General features: G+C 36.9%; 1 protein-coding gene across 2 annotated transcripts in view; it reads left to right on the top strand.

The window, feature by feature from the left end:
- Positions 1 to 20,526, top strand: part of CNTLN (centlein) — a 215,096-nt gene that overhangs the window by 70,035 nt on the left and 124,535 nt on the right. For both annotated transcript variants that reach the window (XM_076362507.1, XM_076362509.1), the window contains exons 8-9: positions 7,070 to 7,232; positions 16,544 to 16,738. In XM_076362507.1, coding sequence (XP_076218622.1) covers positions 7,070 to 7,232; positions 16,544 to 16,738 — 358 coding nt within the window. The remainder of the gene's footprint in view (positions 1 to 7,069; positions 7,233 to 16,543; positions 16,739 to 20,526) is intronic.

A 20,526-nucleotide genomic window follows, 5' to 3' on the forward strand; every position in this document is an offset into this window, starting at 1 on the left:
CCTGTAAATTTCTTGGTTTCTCATTGTATTGGTCTTGAGGTGTTAGATTAGAGACAGGTGGGTTTTTTCTCAGTAGTATCTGGTGACTTCAATTGTAAATGGAGTTTGTAAATACTCTCAGTGTATCATGGTGTGTTTGTTTATGGGGAGGGTGGGGGTGGTGGAGAAAAAATAGACCTAGTAGGTGTTTCAATTTTGATGCTTAGCTGAGACAATGTTGGTTTTTTGGTTAGTGTTGCTGATGGTGACTTTTTTCTTAAATCTGTGTTGGTGTTTGTTTAGAGTGTACAGTATATGGAAACATTTTATCAATGTGTGCTTATAATGTACGTATATATGCATCTATACATATATACAGGTGTGTATACGGGCACATATATTTTAAATTCCACTCATTACCTTTGTTACATCCAATTTGCAATTTTTGATTATTTCTTCTGTTACATGCTTGCCTGAGAGTATCATTTTACTTAGGACTTGACATCCTTATCCTGATGCAGTGACAGGCAGGTGTCTCTCTTGTAGAGTGCTTAGTAGTTTGCTGATTTGAGTAAGCATATTAATAGACATTTTGATCAGAAATTCATTTTTATCTTGTAGCTGTTTTTCTGATTATCGTGGGGTTGATTTTGTATACTCTTTTTGAGCATGCTGCAAGCAAATTAGTAACAGAATCACACAGAATCACTGAGTGGCTGAGGCTGGCAGGCACCTCTGGAGATTGTGTAGTCCTGCTGCTCCAGCAGATCCAGCCCTCTGCTTGAGCAGTATCAGCTACAGCAGGCTGCCCAGGATAGTGTCCAGTTGAGTTTGAGTATGTCCAAGAATGGAGATTCTGCAACCTCTCTGGGTAGCCTGTTCCAGTGTTGACCACCCTTACAGGATAAAAACATTTTTCTTATGTTTAACTGGAATTTCATTTGTTTTTTATTTGCGCCCATTGCCTCTTTTCCTGTGACTGGGCACCACTGAGAAGAGTCTGTCTGCATCTTCTTTATAGACTCCCATCAGATATTTATCCATGTTGATAATATCCCCCTGAGCTTTCCCTTCTCCAGGCTGAACAGTCCCAGCTTTCCCAGACTCTGTATGGTAGATGCTCCAATCCTTTCATCATCTTTGTGGTTCTTCACTGGACTTCCTCCAGTATGTCCATGTCTCTCTTGTGCTGGGAAGCCCAGAACTGGACACAGCACTGAGATGTGTCTTATCACTTCTGAATAGAGGGGAAGGATCACCTCCCTCCCCCTGCTGGCAACGCTCTTCTCAGTGCAGCTCAGGATGTCATTGGCCTTTGCCACAAGGGCACATTACTGGCTTATGGTCAACCTGGTGTCCACCAGGATCCCTAGGGCATTTTCTGACAAGCTGCTTTCCAGCTGGGCAGCTCCCAGCCTGTGCTAGTACATGGGGTTATTACTCCCCAGGGCCAGTAATTTGCAATTCCCTTTGTTGAACTTCATGAGGTTCCTGTCAGCCCATTTGTCCAGCCTGTCGAGGTCCCTCTGAATGGCAGCACAAACATCTGGTGAAACGACCACTGCCCCCAGTTTTGTGTCATCAGCAAACTTGCTATGGTGCACTCTGTCTTATTGTCCAGGTCATTAATGAAGATGTTAAAAAGTATTGGCCCCAATGTTAGTCTGCAGGATACTTCACTAGTGCCTGTCCTTCAACTGGACTTTGTGCTGCTGATCACAACCCTTTAAGCCCAGCTGTTCAGCCATGTTCAAGTCCACCTTACTGCCCATTTATCTAGCCTATATCTTATCAGTCCAACTATGAGCATTTTATGGGAGACGGTGTCAAAAGCCTTACTACAGTCAAGATGAACAACATCCACTGCTCTCCCCTCATCCACTGAGCTAGTCATTTCATCAGAGAAGGCTGTCAGGTCGGTTAAGCATCATTTCCTCTTTGTAAATGCATGATGACTACTCCCAATGATCTTTTTGTCCTTTATATGGTCCATCATTTTCCCAGGGATTGATGCGAGGCTGACTGCTCTAGTTTCCCAGATCCTGCTTCTTGAACATAGGAGCGACATGCTTTCTTCCAGTCCTCAGTAACCTCCCCTGATAGCCATGACCTTTCAAAGATTATTGAGCCTCTCTCAGCACTCATAGGTGCATCACGTCAAGTGCCGTGGACATAGGTATGTCCAGTTTGTTTAAATCTGATCTGATCCTCCTCCACTGAGACTGAGTCACAGGGACCTGGTATTGCTGGAGGCAAGTGTTAGCTTTAAAGACAGAGCTGAAGAAAGCATCAAGTGCTTAGCCATTTTTATGTCCTTTGCTACCAGAGCCCCTGCTCTTTTCAGTAGTGAGCCCTCTTTATCCCTTGTCTTCATTTTGCTGCTGATGTATTTACAGAAGCCTCTTGTTGCCCTTCAAGTCCCTCACCATATTCAACTCCACAAAGATTTTGGCTTTCCTAACCCTATCCCTGCATGCTTAGACAATGTCTCTAAATTTCTCCTGGTCTCTTGTCCCTGCTTCTATATCTTGTATCCTTCCTTTTACATTCAGTTTTACTCAGAGGAGGTCCTTGTTCATCCATGCAAGCTTTCTGCTACCTTTGCTTGACTTATTGCTCATTCGAATGGACCATTGTTGATCTTGGAGGAGGTGATCCTTGAAAATCAACCAGCTCTCATGGACTCTTCCTCTCTCCAGACTGATATTATACTGGATTCTTCCAAGTAGGTCCCTGAAAATGCCCAAGTCTGCTCTCCTGAAATCCAGGGTTGTGATCCTGCTTTTTGCCTTTCTCCCTCCTCTCAGGATCCTGAACTCCCATCATCTCAAGGCTGCTGCAGGCAAAGCTGCCCCTGACCTTTACATCCCTGACTAGTTCTTCCTTGTTTGTAAGCATGAGGTCCAGCAATGTGTCTCCACTCATCATCCTGTTGATTGCCTATGGCAAGAAATTATTATCAAAGCACTCCTGGATTGCTTGTGCCCTGCTGTATTGTCCCTCCAGCATACACTGGAGTGATTAAAGTCCCCCATGAAGACAAGGGCCTGCGAACATGAATCTTCCAGTTTTCTGAAGAGGACTTCATTCTTCTTCCTGATAAGAAAGGATCAGCAGGCAGCCACCATATCATCTGCACTGGTCTACCCACACCTGACCGATACGCTCTCAGATGGCTCCTTGACCATCCCAAGGCAGAGCTCCATCCATTTACACTACACATCACACATTTGGTGATGAGTGGCGTCCCACAGGGGTCCGTATTGGGACTGGTACTGTTTAATATCTTCATCAACGACATAGACAGTGGGATCGAGTGCACCCTCAGCAAGTTTGCAGATGACACGCCAGAGGGATGGGATGCCATCCAGAGGGACCTGGACAAGCTCGAGAAGTGGGCCTGTGTGAACCTCCTGAGGTTTAACAAGGCCAAGTGCAAGGTCCTGCACCTGGGTCAGGGCAACTCCCGGTATCAATACAGGCTGGGGGATGAAGGGATTGAGAGCAGCCCTGCCGAGAAGGACTTGGGGGTACTGGTGGATGAAAAGCTGGACATGAGCCGGCAATGTGCGCTCACAGCCCAGAAGGCCAATCGTATCCTGGGCTGCATCCAAAGAAGCATGGCTGGCAGGTTGAGGGAGGTGATTCTGCCCCTCAACTCTGCTCTGGTGAGACCCCTCCTGGAGTACTGTGTCCAGCACTCGAGCCCTCAGCATAAGAAAGACACGGACCTGTGGGAGCGGGTCCAGAGGAGGGCCATGAAAATGGTCAGGGGGATGGAACACCTCTCCCATGAAGAAAGGCTGAGAGAGTTGGGGTTGTTCAGCCTAGAGAAGAGAAGGCTTCAGGGAGACCTTATTGCATCCTGTCAGTACTTAAAGGGGGCTTATAAAAAAAGATGGCGGCAACCTTTTTAGCAGGGCCTGTTGTGACAGGACAAGGGGGAATGGCTTTAAACTAAAGGGGGGTAGATTTAGACTAGATATAAGGAAGAAATTTTTTATGCTGAGGGTGGTGAAGCACTGGCACAGGTTGCCCAGAGAGGTGGTGGATGCCCCATCCCTGGAAACATTCAAGGTCAGGTTGGACGGGGCTCTGAGCAACCTGATCTAGTTGAAAATGTCCCTGCCCACGGCAGGGGGGTTGGACTAGATGACCTTTACAGGTCCCTTCCAACCCAAACTATTCTATGATTCTATGATACTCTTTCACTTAAAGGGCAACTTCTTGCCATCCCAGCCTGTCCTTCCTAAAGAGCCTGTATCCGTGCATGGCAGCACTGCGGTCATGTGAGTTATCCCACCTTGTCTCCTTGAACCCAATGAGCCCTGCAACTGCAGACAGATCTCTAATTCCTCCTGTCATCCTCAATGGGGACATGCTGTGTGCATTTGAACAGCAACTTCAGATGGGCACCCAGTTGTGCTTATTTCCCAGGAAGAGTCTTAAGAACCTCTACCATACAGATGTCCTGTCAGCACTCCCTTATTTATGTGCATACACTTGAGGTGGTCCTCCCTGAGCCTTGTATTGTTCATCACAAGGTCTTTCCTGTCCACACCAGCCTGTGCCCTTTGCTTGCCAGCCCAGGCCACAGTTCCCTCACTTGTTGCTCGGTCAACATCTCTGTTGCCTGCCATTCCTAGTTTACAGCTCCCCTCACCAAGTTGGCCTTTCTGTTATCAAAGGTGCTTCATTCTGTGAATTTATTTGTATTGCACCACTGATGCTGAATAATTCCTGGTAAGATTGGACATCATCTCCTTCCTGTGTAAAAATGAAATAAAAGAAGGTTCCCCTTGTGGATTTACAATATGAAAATAGTACTTCATTCACTAAAGAGGATAAAAGCAGCTGTAACACACAACTGCAAGTTAAATACAGTGGTTGTGTATTTCCGTGGCTCAAGAATTTTTCAGATTGCAACTATTTTGGTTTGTATAACTTTTTACTCAAAAAAGAAAAATAAAGCAAGTTAGGATATGTGCATGAAGAAATAAAGTTTGATTTTAAAAATGTGGTGTAATGGAACTGTGAGTTTCCTTATATTCAGAAATCCTTGAATTTAACATTAGCACAGAAGTTAACGTGTTCTGACTGTGTTGCAATTCTTGGGTGGCTGCAAGGTTTAGCTTCCCCGCCCCCCCCCCCTCCATTCCCTCCCCTTTAGGCTATGACTCAAAGCCTGATAAAGTCAACAAAAAAGATTCCCATTGACCTTAATACACTTTGTGGGCAGACCATTAGAGAACATATAATACTGTGCATTCTCAGGTGACAGACACAGATAACTGAATTGATGTTTGCATACAAATTAAAGAGCAGCAATATAGCAGAGTGGTCTTGGCAACAGTTACTACCAACATATCCAACAGTATTTGAGGATTCAACGTTATCCCATGTTTTTCCCTTCCACAACAAAATGAAGATCTGATTGGAGAACCTGTGTAAAATTAATATAGTCTGTGTTGTAACTGCAGTGCAAAGATGTGTCATTTTCTAGTATATACACACAGTCAGGGAAATGAAGCAAGTGCTTGTTTGGAAGCCTGTTGTACAGGGTGTCGGAAAGTGCTAATATATCACTGTGTCCTTATTTCTGCTGCTGTGCTTGTGAGGAGAATTAAATTAGTACATATGAAGTACATACTGCAGTTGTACTTTGGTTTTGTTACATAAAGAGTCCTTAATGTACCTCTACCATTGTTAATTTTGAGGAGCTATTTTACACCTCATTGAGAACTGTAGGACTTAAATACTGTTAAGTAAGCATGTCCTTAAGTGCTCTCCTGTATTGGTCTGTGAACAGGCTTTTTTAAACAGTGCTTTTTTAACAACATTGTTGTCTGACTGTGCTATTGTGGTATATGTAATTTCAATTTTTATGTAATTATTCAGATGTTGAACCTGTAGTGAATAATCAACATATTAAGTTGTGGCACAGGTCTTAAGAAATGGTTTTTGGAAAGTTCCCTTAAAATGCTTTCTTTGTCATTCTGCGATTTCTCAGGAAAACACAACAAAGTTGGTATTGCTGCTTACCTTTGTATGCTAATCTTTGACTGGACATCTCCACCAGTATCATAAAAATGTAATGATAACTCTTGTTAATGATAATTCTAGGCACAGAGAAGTCACATATGTGTTGGAGGTCACCAAGAAAATTCTTTGAGGAAGTAAGGAAGAAAATTAGTTGGAGTGATGAACTTATATTTCAGTATCTGTATGTAATACTAGTGTGAACTGTGCTTGTGAATTAAACAGGGAATTAAGTAGAAAATATTAAAAAAGGGATTAATGGAGCCATCTGAACTATTAACATGTGTTACAGAAAATATTCCAAGTTTTTAATCATTGTTTTTAATAAGTAGGAGTTACTGATTCTTCGTTTCCGCCTTAATTTATAAGATCTATCAGCAGTACAGTAAAATTCTCAAGCAGACTGATTATACTAGATCTATCCTATGGTTATGTTACAACATGATTCCTATTATTGTGGTTATAGAGCTTTTATTGTTATATAATACACACTGAAGTTTACTTACTTTGCTTATGGTTGTTGCAGTATGCTGTACCTGCAGACAAAAAGTAATTTATCAGGAGACATACTTCGTGTGTCTAGGGAGTAGATGCATTTCAGAAAAGAGATTTGCATTACACATACTTTGCAAGTTAAGAAAAACTTGTATCTTTTTTCTGATGGTTCTAGTTAAAAAAAAAAAGATTAAAGTTATTTTACAGTCCATGTGTTCTAAATATTTTACATTTTGACACTTACTGCTAAAGAGTTAACTGAATATTGATTAGAAAGTGTTGATGCAGTAGTGAAAATCCATTTATTTTAGAGCAGTTAGAGCATTAGAGGGAAATTAAAAGGCATTCAATTTTGAAACTTAACTGTTTTGTAGATATTTCACAAAAGTATGTGATAAACATTTTATATGTAACTTCTGGTGTTTATAAGGCAATTGACAGAAAAATAAATGAAAATAGGAAGCTCATTATCTACAATAAAATTATTTGAACACAATTGTTTAATGGAGGTCATTGTTCTTTTTCTTAATTTCTCTTTATTGCTTGTTTTGCACAGGAAGGAGTTACAGGAGATGCAGAATCTTTACAGACAAAACATTAAACATACAGCACAGCAGGCTGAGCTGATAAAGCAGCTTCAGGCTCTCAATACTGATACACAAAAAGTACTGAAAGACCAAGAAGATGCTCACACAGCTGAAGCAACATCATATGAAAAAGTATGTCGTTCTGCTTTATGATCACAGGGTTCATTTTAATATCCATCTGTACAATACCAACGGACAGAGTAATCAAAGCACTGTGTAGTGTTGCATCCTTTAGATCTTTGGATCTTTATTGTTACCAAAATAAGCCCCTTGCTTACATTGAATTGATGAGCCTTAAAAATTAAGATTTAGTTGCATCTGAAGAAAAATAGAAGTGAATTGCCAAGCATATAAATTCCTTTATGTATTTTTTTTTATCTATGTTTTTCTTTTTCTTCTTCTCCTAGAGCTTTCAATTACTAAATTCTCCAATTTGTTTTTGATAATTTAGGAAAAGAAATTCCTTTCACTTGTAAATAATGTATTTATATGAATCTGAAACAAATTTACTGGTTTAAGATGCAAAAACCTGCTCTATCAAAATTAACTGGAAAAATTGTTGCCATAATAGCTTTTAAAATGGATAACTAATTCAGAAATTTTTAACTAATTTTTACATTTACAGAACAGAATTGTATTTTTGATGAATGCCAGGAAAAATGCTAACCCTGAAGAGCTGTAATGTGCACTACTCAGAACTTCTCCTTTTGTGTGTAACAAACTATATGGATGTATTTACAGTCTGTAAGAAATACAGAAGATATGTTTCCTTCCTTTTTAGAAACATTGAGAAGGAAGAAGACAAGGAAGAAGTTTCATAGACAACTTTCACGTACCTTCTACCAGTCTTGGAACTGTTTTCTCAAATGGTGTACTGTCAGTGCTTTTTCAAAAAATAGGTGTTTCCCTTTATCATCTTACTTAGAGTATGCAGTTTGTGATAAAATTAAGAAGCTGGGCCTAAGTCAAACCAGAATCAGTACTGGGTTTCTAAAGATGTGTTTGGTTAACATTTTATAGCACATAGTGCCCAGCACGTTCTTGTGTACTTAACTCTGCACAAGTTTATCATTGACTGCAGTGATGATAGACATTGAGTCTTTTATTCACTACAGTAGTAGCCCAGCAAAGCTACACGTAGACTTCCATCAAAGTTGTTCAGAACATGTACAAGGCAGGGGGAGTTCTACCTATTTGGGGCAAGACAAAGTAAATTATAGAATTTAAAAAAAACCCAAACAACCTAGAATGTAGGTATCAGGAGGTGGTATTTCCTTCATGTTTCATTCTCCAGTCAATGGTTTTATAGGTGTTAAATGGATCCTTTGAGTCACTCAAAAAAAAAAAAAAATTGGCACAAGTGAAGATAATATGAACTCTCTTCATCAGTGTTTATAAGACAATATTCTTGCAGACTAGTTCTACAACATATGAAAGAAAATAAAACTGGGTTTTCATGAGGCTGTTTTAAAGCATGACAAAACTCTTTATAAAGGTCAATTTGCCTTGCATAATAGTGATTTTGCTGGTATTACTTCAGTTTCAGAAAGAGTTTAACCTGTCCTATGAAAAGTAATTTTGCTATTATAAGTTACTTATGTATTATGGAAAATTGATGGGTATACTTACATAGCTTATAGGGTCAAGCTGCTTCTAAACTGGGCTTGGCTCAAAATTCAGGATTGTTTCAGAAAGCTGGTTCACAGTTGTTGGTCTGTCTTAGCAGGACTTAAGACTTCTGCTTAGCTGATCATACAGCAAGAACAACAATAGTGTGGTTTTGAAGATTAGCTCTTTTTGTTTGGTAGCTGCCAAATACTTCAACTCACAGATGACCCTAAAATTTGCTGGTTTAGAGGTGTTGAATTCAATATTTTTCCAACATGGAGGAGTGAGGTTTGCCTCTTAAACCAGCAAAAGCTAACTCAAATATTCTGACAAATTACTATTGTGGAAATGATAAACTGTCTTTTGTAAAATATCAAAATATCTAATGCACCTGGAAAAAATATGTACTTTTTGTTTTTTCATAAAAATATGTTTTAAAAAAAAGTATATATTAAAAAAAAGTTACGGTCTCTAAGTCAGAGTAGAATAGATCTAATCATGTTTGTGGCAAATTGAGTTGAGAGAACTTTGGAGGCAAAAAGGATTTCCTTTATCATGACAATCCTGTTCTATACTTCTGATTAGAACAACTGTATAAAATACCCAACTGTAATTGCTTCAAAGTAACATGCATTTTTCAAATCACAAGGTACGCAGTCCTACTGAAGTCACAGCAGGCCTTTGGAAAACTCAGCACCTATAAAAATAATGCAAATGCCTATTTTTCCATTGAATGAGAAAGGCAAACTATTGCAGACAAATGTGTGTTGTGTTTGTTTTCCACGCATTAATAATATGCGGGCTGCAATAGCTAGATAAGGATGTGTCAGCTGTTCCATAGATACATTCACAAAGGAATATTTTCCTACTGCTGCGAATGGCATTGAGCCTATCAGTGTGTACCTCCTATGATATATTGTCCCTCACAGCAAGATCAATGACCTCTCCATTAGTGGTCAGATAGGCAGTATATGCTATAGCTCAGGCAATGTGGTTGGCTCACATGTTCCAAGTTCATCTTAACAGTCTACCATTTAGGAAGAACCGCTCTTTGTGCTGGTGTTAATGTGTAGTACGAAACAATAGACTGAATAAAAGAAAAACCATTTCTGATAAACCAGATCAAGGTCATGAACTTGCACAGGATTATGTGTAAATCCATTGAGGACCACAAATTCTCTTCCAAGTCTAGCTGTAGTGGGCAGCATACATGTGTGAAGATCTGTAATCTGTTTTATCAAGTTGCATTGACTTGTCATACTGCTACCTTTTTTTTTCTTTAAGTACAAATTTTAAGGGTGCTGTGTTCTACAATAACTCCTTTACATTAGAGCATTTATGGAAACAAATTGATACCTATTTCATACTGCAGCTGTAGTTCTCATTCTCAAGGATAGGGAATATTTTTCTAAAATGTATAGCATCTGTTTTAGTGGTCCCAAATGCTCCGGGGACTTCATTCCTGTGCTGGATTTAATGAGACTCAATAGATTTGTCCTCACCAACAATTTCAAGGTGGAGAGACTTCAATCAATACTAGGGATAATAAGACAAGAAGAGATTCTGAACTCCTTTAGCCAGCTTATCACAGTTTTCTGAAATTTACAATTTAGGGCCTTTGTTTTTATAATGTAGTACTTTCCCTTGATCTGATGTGGCCTTTAGGTTCCTTGTTAATCATACTGATTAAAAATCTCTTAGTGGAAGGCCCTTTTAGTGAAGTGGAAATACCGTTATTTGTCATTAACTAGGAAATCGTAATTAGTGTCCTAGAATGCGGCTCCTGGAACAATAAATGGGAAATACTGTGGATAGTGGTACAGTACATGTCTGTGATGAAGAAAAGCATTGCTCAATAGTTAGATTTTTGGCATAATTGGAAAACACAGTAAGAATTTTCAATTATGAGGCATTGCAGAAGTCTGCATCAAGTGCACCAGAAAGTAGATAAAAATAGGATAGCATCAGATATATTTTCAGATGTGGTTAATTTTGTGCCTGCTGTTGCCTTTGCTAGTCCTTCTCATGGTGTCAGTGTGTGGAGATAGTTTGCTTTCCTTCAAGCCTGAGAAATTGTAATCAGAATGTCAAGTTACTGGCTTTGCCATCCTAAGGTTAAATTTTACCACTTCCAATCTTTTTTGCAACTGCAACAACCTTTAAGCACAGTTAAAAATCACATAAATGTGTTTATTTTTATGTAAACAGCATTAAATTCACAAAATAAAAACTAAAACCATATAGATGTGTAAATGGGAGTAACAATGCAGGTTCCCCCTAAAATTGGAATGAAAAACATAAGTTCTTTCACATATGGTAAGAGCTGAGAGAAACTAACTGTCCAGTCAAATATGCTGAAGTCCACATCAGTGATAAGTGAATCACCATCTTTGTAGTCCACTTCGTCTGTGAAAGCTGCGAGAAGCTCAGGTCTTTAATAAAGATTACCGCACACTTTAGTTCAAGCTTCGATACTGTTTTCCATTGTTGGGAAGTGTGTTAATTAGGTTAGTCTATTTCTTGTATACCAAACACCAGTACAGTTGGTCACATGATAGCAAGTAGATTTTGCCATCAGACGTGCCCATAGGTTATAGCTGAAGAAATCCTGGGTAGACTTTGGTTCTCTCAGGGTGATGTTAAACTCTGCACTCACAGGTGATGATTTTCATCCTTGAAAAACCCTGTACTGATGTTCTTAGTGTGCTATAGTTCCTGTGTGTAATGCTCTAGATTGGTATCTGCATAATGCTTAAATATTTGGAAAAAAAAAGCAAAAAATCTATGATTCTATATCTGTCACTAATGTTTGCAAACCATTGTCTTAATGTTTCTGGCAATGATAGTGTATTTTTTTACAATATGAGACCTGTAGATGAAAGAAATTATGTAAACTGGTGAGACAGTGCAATAAGAGTTGTACATCAAGAAAGGATGAAAAATCTGAAGATTAAGCTTACTTAATCTTAAATTTTTTTTGAGTAATGCCAATTTTGATCTGAGTTAGAATTATAAGATTTAAATATATCTGAATTTTGTGTATAATCATATTGGTCCCACAGTGGAGGATTTTAAATGATACTGTTTGCAGTATGACTTAATAACATTTTTGTGCATTAACTAGGACTGGTGTTCTTCACAAGCCTGCTGAATGTTCTCTGACAGTACACTATATAGAGAGAAGAAATCTAAATAGGGTTTGGTAGCATTTCACAGAGAAGGTGTTGCTGATAAACACAGTCTTTCTGGGAGAAATGTGTCAAAATTTTTATATATTCAAAAAAGCAATGCAGAAACCCCACCATTAGCTAGCTGTATCAACACAAGGAGTTGCACAAAACTGATTAGATGGATGAATGCTGGAAGGCTACATTAGTGGGGGGTGGGGTGGGGAATTAGTTAGGAAACAGGAAATACTGCATTCATTGAAGTAGGCAGACTGATCAGTTTGAATTTTTGCAGTAACAACACTAATCAAAAAGACTGAAATGTCCTTTTCCTTTATGTTCTCTTCTGTTATTTTGGAGATGGTATATTGCTAAATTACCCATTTACATGGTTTCAGAGCAACCGTCGTATTTGCAATCATATAGTACCATAAAGTTGAGGAAAGCATGTCTTCTCTTTTAGCTTATACTAGTGACTCTTGCTTGCACGTTGTCTGATGTTGCTTACATCCATTCAGTACTTTCTTTTGTTTTTCTTCTTAACCTCTCACTTCTGTCTGACATTTTTCTCTTGTATCATAAGTAAGCTTCATGGTCTCTCATCTTAAAAAATCACTCTACCTCTGCTTTTCCATTTTGAAACTAAACACCATGAATGTGCTGTATATAGTCTCTCTGGAGTGCCTCTTCAGTTTCACCCTAGAGCTTCTCCAGCTGATTTCTGCCCTTGTTCTTTTCAAATTCTCATAAGCAGCATGATCTTCTAATGTGGATTTCTGTGATGGTGCTGGAATAGCTTGCCTTACAGTTTTACTGTGTCTTAATTTAGACTAACTTTTTTCCATTTGTGTCATTACTATATGTTCAATATTACTGTATGTTTGGGTTCATTTACTCAGGTCTCTGTAATATACTGTTTTTTAGGGTGTGAGCATTTAGATAAAACATTTAATGTGGGAGAATATTTGTTTTACACCCGGTGTATGTAATTGGCTACTGTTGCATTTTAATGCATGAATCTACCTTAGTGTTAGTTCCCCACAGGAGTATACCTTTGAAGGAAATCTCCCGGATGTCCCCACTTTCTGTGCTTTAGTTGATATAATGAAAAAGTCTATGCGAGCATTAACTAAATGTCTTTTGGATTATGGAAATGGAAATTATTTTGGAACTGGAAAATGTGTCCCAGCTGTTAATTGGCATTCAGTACACAGGAGCAGTTTAAACCTAGTTTAAAATAAATCCTACACACTTGTATAATGTTAGGGTCATATCTTTTGGTTGTCCTGGAAGTCATAGCTTTGGTCTGGCATTTTTAGGTTACTTACTTGATGACATTAAGGACACCTATTGTTCTAATGAAGTTTTCTGTTTTAAGTAACTCTTCAAAGATCTAGCAAAAAGTGTTTTCTGGTAAAATCAGTTAAATCAATATAGGAAATTGTTAAGGTAGCTGAGAAATAGGGGATACTTTATTTTTTGTAATTCAGCTAATTTACTCTTCCTTCCTGACTGATAAATAATGCTTTTGTGTCATATAGACTAAATTTATTACAGTGTACTGATTTCAGATACTTTTAATTTTTTTTTTATTTGTTTTTAAGTATCTTCACCTGTAACAGTCTGTGGTGCCTGTCAGAGAAAGGACAGCTCTAAGGCATTAGAAAGAGATTCTCAAAATACAGTCAGTGCAACAGTTTTTGCAGAGCACAGTCTTGTGTTGCTGGCTGTTGCCTTTTTTTTTCCCCAACTACCAAATGTCATAAAATGTATAAAGAATGATTTTAAATATTTTCTTTTTTCTTTCTATCTTGTAAACATAAATATGTTTTTATATCTCTTCTTGGGAATTAAACAATTTCCTGGGTAAATCTCATGTCTTGTTGACATTCATGTAAGGTATAACCACTCACTTATGTACAGTCAAGATTTCACTTCTCTTTTCTGTGAAGCTTACTAGTTGTGAGATAAATAATTTACAATATTTTTGTCTTTCTTTTGGATTTTCTACTCAATGTTCCATCTCTAGTCCTCTGATCTCCATTTTAAGTCTTGTCTCTCTACACGTGACTTTCTGTATCTTTATTAACGATAGACCTGTTTCACCGTGTTGTGCAATTCTGTATGTTCTGGAATGTGCTTACTGCAGTGTGATTAAATGTACTGCCTCTTCTAACACAGGGTCAGAAATGAGCAGAAAACCCCAAAATAATCCCAAATAAACATTAAGCATATATTTAATCCACAAAACAGTGCATGGCCATAAATGAGAAGATAGGGAGCCAAATGGGAATTTGGAAGCTGTTCTAGTTATCTGTGGACAGTAGATAAAACTATTTCTTTTCATACAGATAATTCTCATTTTTGAAATTTCCTAATGTTAAATACCTTAAAAAAAAAAACTGAGTCCTATAAACTAGTACATTGTTGTTGTTTAAAAAAATATATAAACCTGAGTGTAAAAAGATGAATGGTGTGAATGTGTTTTTTGCACATAGCTACTTTTATACTTGAAATATGTGTTTTGTTATTGCTGTTTTCAAAGCAGGAAAGGTTGGAAAAGTTTATGCAAGTAAAAAGACATGCTATTTGTCTTGTCTTGACAAATGCTGACTACCAAAAATACCCATTAGCTACATTAGGGGATATGGCTGCCAGCTAGGAAAAGCATCGTATTTTTGATGTTCTCCATTCATCTTACTAGGATGTTACCTTTCAGATACTATAATTACGACCACTTAAGTGCTGCTAGTCATAAAACCAGCAAATTGTCATACCAGTATGATCTAGCTAATGAGCTTATATAGTTATAGCTGGAAGTAACTATGTCTTGATGTTCCATTTGTTTGGAAGGACATTACCTAAAAATGCATGTTTTTAATGAATGAACTGTTTATTTTCCTGTGAGATACTTACTGATTTCCATAAGAAATTGGCTAATCTTGAACTTGCATTTCTAGAGATTATGTAAGCTTTCTTAAATAAATAAATAACATTCAGTAGGCACAGAAATTTCAATGTAAAAGTTTAATTTTTAAGACTCAGAGTCATTTGAAATATCAGTCTATCTGGACTTTGAATTAATTTTGCCTGGGAGACATGATCTCTGATCTGCTTTGGAAGTAGGCAAGAAGTAATTTACTTTGTCTTAAGTGGATTTTGACAGCCCATGGGAGTAGAAAGTGCTAGGAAGAAGGAAAGGAAGGGAGATTATTGTTTCCACATTTCTCACAAAGTGTTATGTAGACTGTTTCCAAATCTAAAAGTTGTGATAGTTTTTCAGAGGCTTTAACTTCTAAGCTATTTAAGCAGATGGAAGGTAGAAAGAAGTGTATCATTTAAGTATAGCTGACAAGACAAAGAGTAAAGTAAAGAGTAAAATAATGTTTTTACAAGTAAAATGACTTGTGTCAGTTCCTAGTACTTAAAAACATTATTGATAGATTTGGAAATTCTGATTTTCATATTTAGTTACTTTCTTTTGGATGGAATAGCAGAAATGGATTATCCAAAGAAAACTGTCAGCTGCGGAAGTACATGCCTTCTACAGATTATTTTATGGTAGAATAAATAGTCGGAGGGAATATTGTTTATTTTGAGAAAAAAAGACAATCAAAGGAATGAAGGACTGAAATGAAGAGAGAGAGGAATGTATGCTTAGGTCATAAAGCTGTAGAGTCATGTATTTCCTTCAGAATCTGTACTGTTGTTTATTCAACTACAGGTTTATTTTTCGAACTAGTTTTTATATTTTTTTAATAAAAAACTGATTTTGTTTTAAACAGTTTTCAGATGTTTATATTGAAAAAGAAAGGTAAAAATGGAGGGGTGGGGTGGTTATTAAGTTCTCTTATTCTTGCAAAATAAGTTCTCTTTGTCAGTTAGACGGCATGTACTGCTAGTTATTACTTAGGTGTAGTTCTAGAAATTCTTTGTTTGTATGGAATCCCTTCTAAAGTGATTGCAGAATATATACAATATTCTGGTTGCAGCAAGAACAGTTGAGCAACAGCCAGGGATAAGAACTTCTAATATAATCTCAGCGTTTTATAGTTAATGTCAAAAAAATTCCCACAGAATAATTATTTAAACAACCATTTTATACTTCATACAAAATGCAGTAGGCATTAGTGGATTCACTGTATTGCTATCCAAGCTATATTAAAAATGTTAGTTTTGAAAAATCAAACTATTCTATAAAAGGCAAGGATGGTATTTGGTATTCTTGCTCCTTTAATTTCATTGCCAGGACAGATGTTTCAATTTTTTGCCTATTCTCTATAAGAGATTTTTTTTTCTTTTGTATTTTCTGTATTTGGTATAAACTGTTCAAGAAGTAAAATAAATCCTCATTTTTAAGTGTCCATTTCTATTCATAAATGCCATAAAAAAGCAACTGAAACTGATAATATGCTAATGTAAGTTGTGTTTTTCTGGAAAAATGTCTTTCAAACTTAAAGTTTCAGTGATTGTTACAATCACTATCTTCAAAAGTATAGAGCGAAGCAGGAGGACAAGAAGTGTGAAAGAAATGTCAAAACGTGAAAAAGAGAGGGCGGTCTTTGTGGACAAGTTACTTAAATTATATTTTCTCTCCTCCTGTATTTATATGGCTATCTGCATTGAAGTTATTTTTAATCCTGTTATTTCTCTTCTCCCCTCTCATAGCTTTATAACGAATTGACTTCGTGTTTTGAAACTGTTAAAACAAGTGAAATTCAACTGCAGCGAAACTGTGCCTCTCTTCAGGATCAGTTGCTTAGAAAAGATCAAAAGATTTGTCAGCTACAAGAGCAACTTCAGAAAGCTCATGATGCTTTAAATGCATTACATGAGAATTCTTCTCCAAAATGTGAAGTACAGGTGAGTCCACTTCTAGAATAATAAAAGTTGTTTCTTCTTGTTTTAAATTAAGCTTCTGTACCTGACAGTTTTAAAGGAAATTGCAGGGGGGTTTTTAAAGAAAAACTGTGCAATTATGCTGCTGCAGTAGTGTAACTATTTCTGCTATTGCTAATAGAAGGTACTTCACAATTAAATCTCTCCTGGGAAAAAACCTGAGAAATGGTATCAGTATTCAGCAAGACTCTTATTTATATTCTCTAAACAAAGGCACCGAAAGTAAAAATAAAACCAAAGTGATTTTGTTCCTGGAAACAAATTCGTAGAAAAAATTGTGACGTTTCTGCATTTCCTCTGTGGAAATGAAATGTATTGGTCCTGATTTGTTTCATTGTTCCTGACCACGCAACTAAACTTTAGATCATAGATCTAAAGAAAGTATTATGGTGGGGAGAAATATTTGGCTTTAATGTGCCATTTAGAACTCTTATAATAAATCCGTAACTCTCACTAACAGGCCTCCAAATTTACAAGTGTGCCAGACCTTACACTTATACCCCTGATATTTTCCAAAGGCTAATTTATGTCTTAAAGTGAGTTTGAAAGGCTGTGAAATGATCTACCCACAATGGTTTTGTAAAATCTGTTGCTTAGTTTCTTCCATAGATTTGTCAATGAGATGTGCTTATGCATTTCAGTTTTACTAGCATTCTTTCCCTTGATTAAGCAGAGAAGGGAAAATAGTTAAGGTGATAACGCCTGTTAAATGCAAAACTTCACTTAGCGTGAGTAGGTAAGGTAGATCTGTAATCAAGGATTATATTCATGAGCCCAAAGGAGGTTGAATATTAAAAAAAACCCATGGTGTTTAATTCCTTGAAATTTGTTTAAGTAGTAATCTGCTGTAAAACAGAAAAATCACAGAATGCAGTATCTCCTGGATGTGTTGATGATGGTCATTGCAGAGTTAATGTTCTAACTTTATCCAGATTCTTACTTAAGTGTTTATCATAAGATTCTTAATCTGTATTTTGTATGATTTTTAAAGTTCCCCTTAATCTAATGATTTCATAATTTTGTTTCACAAATGATAAAACACATTCTTTTAAGTCTTTCTTGTGGGGTGTTTACCTCTTGATACATTCTTGACCTTTTTCTGAATCTTAGAAATAATTGGGTTTTTTCTTTTAGAAGGTTTTGGTGGATTTTTTTAAAAGTTATAAAATTAGTCTCAAGCTGTTTCTGCTCTAAACACAGCTTTGGATCATGGTTTTTGAATGCTCAGGTTGTATTTCTGGATACATCATTCTGCTTTCATCATCTTGTATTGCTCTGAAGAGTTTTTTGCAGTTTATTTTGTCAGACTATGTAATTTTTTAATCATAAAAGCTTTTATTATATATATGGGTTATATTTCCTGAGGTTAAGGAGGCCTTTGTTGTCTTTGTGAAGTGATTTTAGAATGCTTTCCTCCATGTAGAACACCTATATTGTCTAACCTGCATATTGTGTGACAGTTTATTTACCGTCATGCTGTATCCCATGTGGATCTGGTGTAAATATTTGGCATTGGCTTTTGTCTTTATTATCCTGAATAGCTTAGAAGTATTAGAAAATTTTGTTACTACACTGACCTCCAACTTTTCTATATTTTTTGAACATGTGGGACACCACCGGTGACTCTTTCCCACTGAGTAAATTAAGCATTTATTGTTATCATTTATTTCTCGTAATTAAAGCAATTCTTTAACTGTAAGATTTTTTTCTCCCCTTAAAATACAGCAGTTGGGTTTCTTTAAGAGCTCCTAGTGTGGAGCTTTGCTGAAATACGTTTCAAATCCAAGTAGACGATTTCACTAGGATCAATTTTGTTTACTTCTTAGAAGAACTTTAGGAAATTTCTGAGGTTGAAAGTAAGACTATTTTAGAAACTAGTGACAATTTAAAATTGGTGATTCAATTTTATACTTTATTTCCTTTGGATGTTTTAAATGAATCACAACCAGTGTGGGTGAATTGTTACGATTTCTTTTGTTGATCTATTCTATGTCTCCTTCTAGTGGAGTCTGATCTTGAAGTACATTAACCAGTGTGCTCCATATAAATTAGGATCCAAATATGAAGCAGTCCTAAATTACTTAATGGTGAACATGGGTGCAAATAATTACTTTCCTGTGGCCTTCTGTTGGCCTTCTGCTATGTTTCCATTTTGATCCTATCTCAGCCTTTTAAAGTCTGTGGCACTCTCCCTGTTCCCAGTGTATTTGAAGTGTACTTGTCATGACTGTTCAGAGAATTTGCTGTTTTGTTAGTGAACGTAGGTTCAGTCTTATCTTCTGCAGAAATATATCTGTTGAACATTTATGTGATCTGTCACAAGCTCAGTCAGATACTTACCAATGCTAGTGGAGAAGACATGGTAAAAAGCAGAAATGCAAAAGCAGACAACTTATCATAATGAATGTAATATATTAAGCTAAATGCAGTGTATGAACCTTCATTTTTCAGTAAATTAATCTTAAACCAGGCTGTGATGGGACAAATGATTAGTGTTAACTGAAGCAGCCTCATAGGGAAGGAAATGTGTATAGGTAGCATCCATAGTTGCTAGGTTTGTAGGAGAACCAAGATGTTAAGCAGTATGTGCTTATGTGCTTAACATGCTTAATATTTTCTCTTGACTAATATTCTTCCATTCTGCTATAGCAAATATCCGAAATTTTGTTGACATGCAGTCTTGCTCTGGTTGAAAGGCTGGAGTATGCCTTTTGGGAATCTGTCATAATGCTCATTGTTGGCTGCATTTTGATGACAGCTGAATTTCCCATTACCAACTTTACTGTCTTGCATAAGTGTTAGAAAGGTAATGATTATTGTGTGGTTTCACAGCTGAGGTTTCTGCAGGGGAAAATAGTGATTACCCATCATTACTTCTGTGACCTGTTAGATAATCAGAATTCTTTCTGAAGTTCTGAAGTTAAACGTGATTAAGAGAACCTCCTAATCATTTTGCTGTCTCTTGACTACAACATCAGTAGAACAGGATGGATTTGGTATAGAGGCTTGATTAACAGGACACCAAAGCAATGTAGGCATCTACTAGTTTTCCCTATTACCATTTTTTAAAACAATCCTTCATAAAAAAAAGAAGTTGGTTTAAACGACAGTTGTATTTCTGCTGTAAAGTACTGATTTCTTGAGCATGTTCAGATTCATGCCTTGCTGAAAGTTCATCCTGTGGGACATGCTAACAGTCTGTAGACAGCATTAATAGATCTTCTTCAGGATTTCACTAGCCAGGAAGATTATACATCAGTGTTGCATATGTTAGCACATACTTTTTCCTGGATTTGAACTTTTCTTGCTGTTGAAATCACTTTGTAGTCAGGCAAAAATGAACTTCATATTATTAGCTTTATTAGCAAGAATATCTCAGTTTTCTTTCATTAAGGGTAAAATATGCCTTTTTTTAATGTAATCTTATTCTAGTCAGTGTGGCACTTGTGTAGGTGAGGGCAAACTTTTGGTTGATTTTATTTTGACTATTCTGGTAATGTATGCGATGAAGTATTTGAATCTGCTTTACAGTAAATTTCTATTTAAATCTTAGTATGTGTGCATTCAGCAGCTCTCACATACCTTCTCTCTGGTCAGCGAGATTAGGCATCTTGGAATTTGGAAGACTTTTTAGTTATAGCTATGCTCACACTGCACAGTAAAAAAGAACAGAACAAAAACATTTTAAATGGTTTTCAAAACACAAGGCTGTGGGATTTGATTAATTTCATCTCATGTAATTGTTGTTTTGG

The sequence above is a fragment of the Aptenodytes patagonicus genome, chromosome Z (genome assembly GCF_965638725.1).
Source record: "Aptenodytes patagonicus chromosome Z, bAptPat1.pri.cur, whole genome shotgun sequence".
In the NCBI taxonomy this organism is placed as follows: Eukaryota; Metazoa; Chordata; class Aves; order Sphenisciformes; family Spheniscidae; genus Aptenodytes; species Aptenodytes patagonicus.